The sequence below is a fragment of the Cryptotermes secundus genome, unplaced genomic scaffold (assembly GCF_002891405.2).
Source record: "Cryptotermes secundus unplaced genomic scaffold, Csec_1.0 scaffold548, whole genome shotgun sequence".
NCBI lineage: Eukaryota > Metazoa > Arthropoda > Insecta > Blattodea > Kalotermitidae > Cryptotermes > Cryptotermes secundus.
In genome coordinates this window covers 1,838,756-1,848,618 of record NW_019732380.1, presented here as the reverse complement: position 1 = coordinate 1,848,618, position 9,863 = coordinate 1,838,756, and the positions used below count along the sequence as shown (strand labels likewise).

Sequence of the window (9,863 nt, the reverse complement as noted above, 5' to 3'; positions counted from 1 at the left end):
GTCTCCCAACCCTTTGGGCCTTCATGGCCTGTTACAGGGATAGCTTTACTTTTTTTTTAATGAATTGTAAGTGTACAAAAAATTCTTACAAGGTTCCCCCCCCCCCAAGAAGGCTTAACACATTTATTTAGTTTAGAACGCTGCACTCATTAGGATGTGTGACATAGAAATTGCCGGTAATTTTATATTATTGTACTGTACAAAATTATTACAGTGCATAGGCCTCGACTGTGCCGGTTGCTTCCTGTGTCACCAAGGTAACTGTAATTTCTAAGCAATGTTGATGTTAGTGTATGGTTACTGGTTAGCATTAATTGCATATTTACTTCTTGCTTTTGCAGAGATCTAAATGACATATTTTTGTCATAAACATTTTGGGTTCTGCTTGCAGGGAACCTGCAAGGTTTCTTAACTGGTCTTCCCTAATCTATTTCCATTTTACTTTTTGCTGGGGGAACTTCAGTGTCATGTTCCCCATTTTTGGAGGAACTCATGTTTGTTTTCCTTTTTGAAATGATCTGTCTTCTGGGGTGTGTTGCCATACAGTCCAGTAAAAATTTGCCAACGTTTTGGGTGAACATTCTACCTCCATCTTCAAGGCCAAAAGAAAAGCCTAATAATCCACTGGCATGAAATGGACAGCAATCTGAGCTCTGCTTCCTGCTTACTTCTACAAAACTGCAATACATCACATCCCAGAAGATGGTACTCTTCACAGTCATCGTTGTGAGAATCTCAGATCCAACAATTTGCTCTTTGTTTACTCCGGTTCCTTTCAGAAGATTGTCTGAAGATATTTCATGAGCTTAAAGAAATATCAGCAGATGTGGCATTCAGTTTAAAATAACACAGAATATGAAGCAATGTTAATGCATAAGAAGGAGATACTGCTCAGTTATGCACAACCAAGCCAAAGTGTTTCAGAGCCATAATTATTTAACATCAAGTGAACTAATTTCATCTAAGTCATTCACTCTTGCTGCAGTCAGGTAGAGTTTGTGATCTTATTTACCTAATACTTTCTTAAGCTTGTTCATAAGCTTCTGTATTTTAGCATTGGTATATTTCTGTAATCGTGGGGTCCATTGCACTGATCACATGACATCCTCTATGCACTAAAGTTGGCACTAACTTCGCCGACAAGCAGTGGTCGCTCGGTCGGTATAATTTGCTTGCAGACTGAAGGCCATGGAGGAGGAGAAGGAGATTTTTATAATAAGCATTTATATGAACCGTTTTTATTAATGCCTTGCTTCTGTTATTATGTCCATGCAGTGTGTGATTCATTCTAAATTTAATTTTAGAAGTGCTTGAGTGAACAGATTTATATGTCACTTCACAGGCCTGTGATAGTGAATCTAAATGTGTAAGCAGTCTCTAAGATGGCTGACATGAAAAACTGAAGAGAATAATTCAGTAATAATGGAACCACTATGGATAATAATAATAATATAGGAGAGAAAACACTGATGGATATTGGTGCTAATTATTGAAATGTGTTCTGTTGTAAACAAGATTCAGGAGATGTATGGGCACCGCCTCACCCTCAGGATCTCAACACTTCTTTCTCAGCAGAGAAGAAGTCCTCACATTTCTGGCAGAGTGCCCCAGTCAGTGAGTGGTCAAAAGAACAGGTATGTTAAAATTCTTATTATCTGATGAATGCCATCTCCTAAGATGTGGCACCATGTAGATCTTGTGTGAACCGACAGTTCAGAGAAACATATCACCACCATCTTCAGGGTAAAATAATCTGCAAGCAAGGAACCAGTTTGAGCAGGCGGCTACCCTAAAGACGAAGGCGATGTGTTCCTCTGAAATGTCAGTTTCAACAAGATCTGCGTGGCACCACATCCCAGAAGATGGCATTCTCCATACTCACCGCCATGAAAACCTCAAGAATTCTTATTATCTCTTATCTTGTTTATGTTGTATCTTCAGATAGAAGTTTCCTTCCTTGTTCGTCCTCCCATAGTATCAAGTTCATCAGTTCTGTCTTCTCCCCCCACAACCACCCTGATTTCCATCCTCATTTCATCATGCACCATGTTATCAGCCTTCTCTGAAGTGTTTTTCTTTTGATTTCATTTCTGTTCTCATGGTCGGCAATCTGTATTATTTTGTTTCTTTCACATGGTAGAACTGATTTATCAAGTAATAATCTGTTCCTCATTTATTTGTTTTTTAAGTCCTTTTTTCTGTTTTTTATAGTTTTATGTTTTAAGAACTTTATTTTAGTTGCATTGTTTCTGCTTTTCCCCTACCTGATGAGAGTCCTTGTGTCCTTAAGAATCGTTTCTTTTTCAAGCATACCATTACAAATGTATGGTATTCAGTGATCTGATCTTTAGAAGACAAGCACATGAATAACAGCTTGGCCCACAAAGTAAAAAAAAAAAAACAAAAACACTATGTTACCACGTAGATGGTACTTAAAAATAATATGCTAAAGGTTTGCCATAGTGTATTGATGCTGCATATGATTGTGGAGTCACATTAATTTTATATTTTTGTAAGTTACTTTATCCCCCTAAATGTTGTGAAATCATCTGATAAAATTCACAGAATAGTAAGCACCTTCAATAACTTTTTTTTACAACATTCAGTACCTATCTAAAGAGAAGGAAAGCAATAACACCCATCTTAGGGGGTAGAAGGTTACTCTTGACAGGCTGCACAAATCCAACAGGTTGGACATCCCTGTTTTAAATCACTCAGAATATTAGTGTATGATTTCAACATCCTTATTCCCCTTTTCAGAAATAGTGGCAGTAATTTCTATTTTTATACATTGTTAATAATTTTTTACCAAGGTATTTCTGATTTTTCTGTAGTGTCATTGCAGTTGTGTAGTACTGTAGAGTTTGTATTTCATAGTGATGAAATATTTTGGTCTTTTTTTTATTGTAGAAAGAATTATTCTAAATACAAAAAAGGCCTAGGCAATGCCCATCCGGCCTTCTGTAGCACATTCTTATAAATACATTATTCTATAATAGCGGTAACCCCGCAATTCTTAATATATATCTTAACTTAAATCTGAGAGTGCACTGTTAATGATCAGTACAATCACTTCTTTCACTTTTCTTACGTATCTATTTTATATAAATATAGGAATGCTGTTTATGAAGTAACTGACACCTCGCAGAAATCTTTTTTCTTCTAGCCTTAAAAGCTTTATAACTGACTTTGGGTATTCCTTTTTTGCTGTTCTCAGACAGAATGTCCATCATTGTAATGTTTTGGTCATGGTGTAATTGGAGGTTGCTCCATCTCTCGGTAGTCATCTGAAGGCAAAGTTATTTACTTTATCTCTGATTGTAGTGATTGGTTTATGGAAGGAGAGTATGTAAGATGTACAGGAGGTATAAGCACAGAAGAACTGATGTGTTTATCAATCACACATTTCAAAGGGAAAGAAAAGGAATGGTTCTGTTTTATAAATGATATAATGATACAAATTCCGTCCCAAGTGCAAACAATATATTATTTGTCCTTGATCTTGCTCCTCTACACTACATGTTTCGGCCTCAGACAGCCATCATCAGGTGTATAACACTCACGTTGCTGTCACACTGCACCCAGCCCAAAATTTAACATTTAAAACACTTTCCTTGTTATTATCAACATCTGCTTCGTTGATATCTGTCTGGTTTGTAGATTGTTTTACACACGTTAATTTTGACGTTCCTGTAGTAGCACTATAAAATCTGTAGTTCTAATTTTAAAATCCTTTAAAATTTTTCTCTAAATTTTAAATTTAAAATTATTAGGGTTACTCGCCCTATGTCGAAAGTGCTGCAGCGGCTAGTTCTTGTTTCCACACTGTATAGGTGTTATCCTGTGTAGTCTTCCTGTGTGCTTGCCACTGTTATTCTTTACTACCTGTAAATGAAGCAGATGTTGATAATAACAAGGAAAGTGTTTTAAATGTTAAATTTGGGGCTGGGTGCAGTGTGACAGCAACGTGAGTGTTATACACCTGAAGATGGCCGTCTTAGGCCGAAACATGTAGTGTAGAGGAGCAAGATCAAGGACACATAATATGCTGTTTGCACTTGGGACGGAATTTGTATCATTATATCATTTATCGTATGGAGTGCAACAGGATGCTTAAATATAATATGGGTCTGTTTTAGTTTGCTACAACATTAATTGTATACTAAATATGAAATGATAAGTCTGATTGTGTTCAACAGATGAGACATTCCTGAGTAACGATTTTTATATACAGGTTTGTCAGTGGCTGTTAGCTTTGGGGCTGGAACAGCATATCCCAAAATTTTTAGAGCTGCAAGTGGGAGGCTCAGCCTTATTACAGCTCGAGTCACGTGACTTCAAACAGCTTGGTGTAAATGGTGATGACAAGAACAGACTGAAACGTAAACTCAAGGAACTGAAGGTTCAAGTGGAGAAGGAGAAACGTCAACAGGAGAAGGAGAGGAAAGAGAAGGAGAGATTGCAGAAGAAGGCAGAGAAGTTGGCTGAGAAGGCTAGCAAGCGCAAGTAACATGGCTGTCTCTGTCTGTCCCCCTCTTCCTGTCCTCCTGTGCTACCATCCCCTTCCCAGCAGGGATGTTGGAATGTGGGTGAGTCCTTAATTTCAACTTATTCAGATTTTACTGTACACTGTATATACTGTGCTGTAGTAGAAATTTGATATGTCATTCATCTTATTTTACAGAATTAATGGCATTGTAAAGTAAGTAGTTTGTATGTACATGGAGCGTGAAGCACAGAAGTGGAGAAATGTCTCTCTCTCTCTCCCTCCCCCCCCTACCATGACAGATGCAAGAAATGAGAACTGTGTCTGGGATGATGTTACAGCTAAAGAAAAGTTATGCATTTAGTGGTAGTTTATTCTGTTCGTGATATTAATCATAATAATAATTTAAAAAAATATATATATATATTTTTTTTCAAAATTAGATGTTTGTGACCTTTTATTTTTCCTGTCTTAGCAAATCTGAACTTTTTCATCATTCAGTTGAATTTTATATTCTGCTAGTCTTTTTGTGAATTCCACATTCCAGTCCCTGTAATGATGTGCATGAAAGGGAAGTCAGTTGTTTAGATAAATACTGTAAATCAATCTGTGGTAATAGACTCGTCGAGGCTTGCTCGGTACAGAATCTGTGAACAGTAGCACTTGAGACTCCCGAGTTCACATTCACATTTAAAGAAACAATTGAGATGTGTTTCTCAAGTTGCAGTGAATATTAAAGTATTCTCTTTTTTATATAAACAAAGAGTGGAGTGATTGGTTTTGTGTGTATAAATCATGTGTCCGATTAGAAGGTTGTAGTGTATGCTTGTGACATGGGGTCATTTGTGTGAATAATTATTGTAAGAAGATTGACATCTCTTTGTCAAGGCTATTGGCAATCGTTTTATTTTACTTGGTGCAGAAATGGTCAATGTGAGTTGTATGTCATTATCTTTGGTGCACTGGGGGAAGTGAATATGTTATGTCATGAATAATGGATATTAGTGCCAAATGGCGGCTATTTGCGGTTGTAACTTATATTGTAAATATCACAAATGGTATTTAATGTTTATTAATACTGATTATGTATTAACGGTACTAAGAGACTTAATGTATTTTGTTCCTTTTTATTTTCCCATGGCAGCACAAAGCATTGTTTTCAATTATTTTTTTATGTGGTGTAAAACAAATTTGTGGAGTCACGTTTGTCACTAATAAGCTTTCAAAACTTTATTTTCTTCCAGATTTATGCCAAAATCTGTTGCTTTCATTGATTCAATAATACAAGTATTAATGAAATTAGTGAGTAATTAATTGACATAGGTAACATACTCGTACATAACATAAGTACATCATAATATCATAGACATTACAGTTACAGATGTTGTCATGGCACATTTTATCGTTCTTTTCCTTGTCATGTTTCAGAATTATTTGTGAAAGTTGTAGGCAGATGAAAGCTGTCTTGCTTATTTGCATGAATCTGAGATGGCATTTATGCATTTAGTTAGATGCATGAGAAACAGTGGATATTACTTGAAGGGGGTTAAGTAAGAAGCTCCAGATGGATTTATTTAGATCATGTAACTGTTAAAAATACTTCTCCTGGGTTGTGACGTCAGATAATTTAATAAATTTAGGATTTGAGGTTCTCACAGTGGTAGTTATGAATAGGTACATGTCTTCCAGTATATCACACCATATAGTACTTTTGAAAGTCAACTGACTTATCAGAGGAACATGTCACCTCCATCTTGAGGGCTGAAGAGTAAGCCAGATAAGAATCCAGCATGAAGGAGACAGCAAACAACTTTCTTGGCTGTTAACTTTCACCGGGCTACATGGCAGGTTATCTGAAAAGACAGAACTCTTAATTGAATAGATGTTTACTGATATTTTGAAGGGATGTGTTGCCCCCATCTTCAGGTGAAATAGTAAGATGAGTATGGATATCGACTGGGAAAGGTGCTGTGAATGAGCCTCTGGGGAAAGTAAGAAGAAGCCTTAAAACTGGTTGTTTTTCCAATCTGAGCCTTTTCTTCTACTCTGGAGACTGAGCAGCATAATCCTCTGAAATATCAATAAACTAATGCCAGAAGACTGTATTCTTCATAATCATTGCGTTGAGAACTTCGAATCTCACATGTTAGTGGCATTTGAATGAATCATTTACTGCTTCTTTTGATGTATCATGTAGCTACTGAAATAAGCAATAAATCTGGGACATTAAGAGATACATCACATTCAAATCACAGATCTACTTCTGTGTGGAGTTTCCTCAGATTCATACACATGCAGTAATACCCTTGTCTTTCAGAGGTTGTTGTAATATGTTTGCTATAATTACTTTGTTGTAGTTTAGTTAAACACAGATAAGAAAGATACTTTATTTTGCACCTTATGCCTGTGTATGAATTCTGCAGAGTTGCAGAGTATTTTTAAGATACAGTGAAACTCATATTTAATGTTTCCCCTCATTTAATATTTAATTTTGGTGATCCAAAGTCAATAATCTCGATTTTAAATTATCTCTGTTTAAGACTTCTCAGTTTAGTGTTCAGAGTCACTGCTCCTGAAATAAACTTTTAAGTTTCTGGAAGCTTTCTGGCAAGCAGGATGGGGTTTCACTGTATTGTGTTTTATAAGCCAGTCAAGTTAATAACAGTATTATCCTAGCCCACTTTCCATGATAACATTAAATACAAAGAATGGGAACTTTTGTAATATTGATAATTAGGTTCAGAAGTATGAAGTAAGAGCAATGTAAATTTATATTATTTGATTGAGGAGTGTTGGAGTACAGAGTGCTACACATGCAAACTAACTGTGCAGCTACAGATGTGAAGGCATGGCACTAGCTGCATTCTGGGGAATGTAATGTTCAGCTGTAAACTGATACAGAAGAAGTCACGTGTGTATCATATCTCTCCCAAGATTTTGGCGTTCATATTGACACTGCCATCCAAGCTTGCAGTGAATCTGTATTACATGTTAACATATCATCCCACTGCAGCTTATTCTTTTTAGTTTAAGTGGAACACAGTCGCACAGTGGAGATTGGTAATGTGTGTTAATCTGTCATGTAGTGAACATGTATTGCATCTCTTTGTAACAATTGGTCTGTCTCAGAATAATTGTAGCTTTTGCATTCATGATTTTGAAAATATAACCCACAATATGACAATTTGTAATAAAGCCTTTGAATATGATATGACATTCAGACGGGTTATGCTGTCATTCATTCAACTCAGATTATTTCTTTCTTCATATTTTCTTTCCATGAAACAATATACTGTCACGTATTGGGCGTATAACGCGACAAATAACTTCATGCCGTATTTGATATAGTGAATGTTATTTCACATTCGCACTTACAGTCACCCAAATTACAGATTCACAATTACTGCTATCTGCAGTATCACAAATACTACACTCCAAAGGCCAGAATGCAACTGACTAGTTGCTGGCTAACTCGCCGACTGCTACGTTACAACTCAACTCGGCGACTGCTACGTTATAACTAACTACTCGCAGGCAGCGCAGCTCTCTTATATAGGAGCTGTGTGGGCCTGTTACGTGGCCACGCTGTTACCTCACGCCGTCTTATGTCACCGCGCGTTGCGCGTTATGTTACCGTGCNGGGGAGCGCTGACTCATCCGCCACGTCACTGTGGCCTGAGTTGCCACGTTGCTGCTGGGTATGGAGGGGTTCTCCGTTGCGCAACATGTCACAATACATATAAATAAATAATTAAAATTGATGGTTTTGTTGTATTTTTCAGAAACTGTGGTCTATTTGTCAGAGTTCCTGGCTACAAATCCAGGGGTCCGGGTTCAATTCCCGGAGTTACCAGATTTTTTGAGGAGTAGTGGGTCTAGAATGGGGTCCACTCAGCCTTGTGAGGATAATTGAAGATATATTTCGGTCTAGAAAACCAAGATTAAGGGCTGTGGAGATTCGTTGCGCTGACCACGTGACACCCTCTATCCGCTAAAGTTAGTACTAACTTCGTTGACAAGCAGTGGTCGCTCAGTCGGTATAGTTCACTTGTGGACTAAAACCAAGGAGTTTTTGTTTGTTGTTTTTCTTTCTTTGTCTCGTATGCCGCAGGAAAGCATAGATAGAAGATATATGTAAGCAAAATGTTGAGTAGGACATTTGGACCTAGGTGGGATAACAAAAGGGACATTGAAAAAACGTTTCTTGGTATTCACATTTAAGGAATTGCAAGGAGAAAGAATTTATATTAGAGTACAGCAAATTATTTGTGGTATTAATTAGCTTTACAACAATATATATAATATCACAAAATATAGTATCCTTTCATTGTTTGTTTATAACTAATTAATGGAGAATGAAAATTCCAGATTCATATCATTGTTCTCTTCCAGGCACCTTATGTATGTAATTGTTACTTTAGCCAGTGATAATGTTAAATCTCAAATTGTATTTCTTCCAAAAATTACGGTAAACATGTGACATAATCTTAAGTATTTTTATTTCACGAATCTTATTTTCTACCCTCATTCTAAACAATATTGACCTATATGCTGATTCTGGATATCAAGGCTGGTAAAAATTTCAGAGCAATGTTGTAATTCTTAGCATTCTGGATAGTTCTGTTTGTTTAATATCTTAAGCAACTTGAAATGTTTCTTCAGTGCTTGTATTTTCTGCAGTTATATGTTTTCGATGTGTGCTCCAACTATCCTCGTCAGATATTAGAGAAATATGCAGTTATAACAATTTCCAAATAACTGCCAGTAAAGAAAACAGTAACTCATGACAGGATCATTGTAAGTAATAAAAACAACATATCATTTGCATTGTAGCTCAAAATTGTTTTGTCAGATGTAATGTCATGTAGTCTGGTATAGACCAGTAAACATTTACCAGACTACATGGTATCACATTACAAGGTAGTGTTGTCATAGTCATCCTCTGAGGACCTCAGATCTCACAGTGCAGCTCAAATTTAGCAATAGTAGTAATTGAATTAGATGAATTTGGATAAGTTTTTGCATGCTACGTGTTGAGGTTGTTGGCTATAACTTCTATTGAATTCCACATTAAGATTACAGGTGGCACTACTGTTACCACATTCTTTATTCCTCTGTAAACATCAGAAACACAGGAAATAACTAAATCATATGACTGTATTCAGATTACATGTTGCAGGTTTTAGATATGTAAATTATATTTATATTTCATTCCATACTGTCATGAATTCTTCTTTGTTCAAAGGGAATCTGATTATGGTGTATTACACTTAGCATTATTGGTTTTTGGATTTAGTCAATCATCCGGTATTCCAAGTAGAGCACAGTTTTTCAAAAACTGGATCTTCTTCCTTCCTCAAGCCTGCCTTTACATCTG

The 9,863-nt window shown here is 36.4% G+C and overlaps 1 protein-coding gene across 4 annotated transcripts in view; it reads left to right on the top strand.

Moving 5' to 3' along the window:
* Positions 1-7,811, top strand: part of LOC111867633 — a 231,886-nt gene extending 224,075 nt beyond the window's left edge. For all 4 annotated transcript variants that reach the window (XM_033752739.1, XM_033752738.1, XM_033752741.1 and 1 more), the window contains 2 exons: positions 1,516-1,634; positions 4,235-7,811. In XM_033752739.1, coding sequence (XP_033608630.1) covers positions 1,516-1,634; positions 4,235-4,510 — 395 coding nt within the window. In that variant the 3' untranslated portion in view covers positions 4,511-7,811. The remainder of the gene's footprint in view (positions 1-1,515; positions 1,635-4,234) is intronic.
* The last annotated feature ends 2,052 nt before the right edge of the window (positions 7,812-9,863 follow it).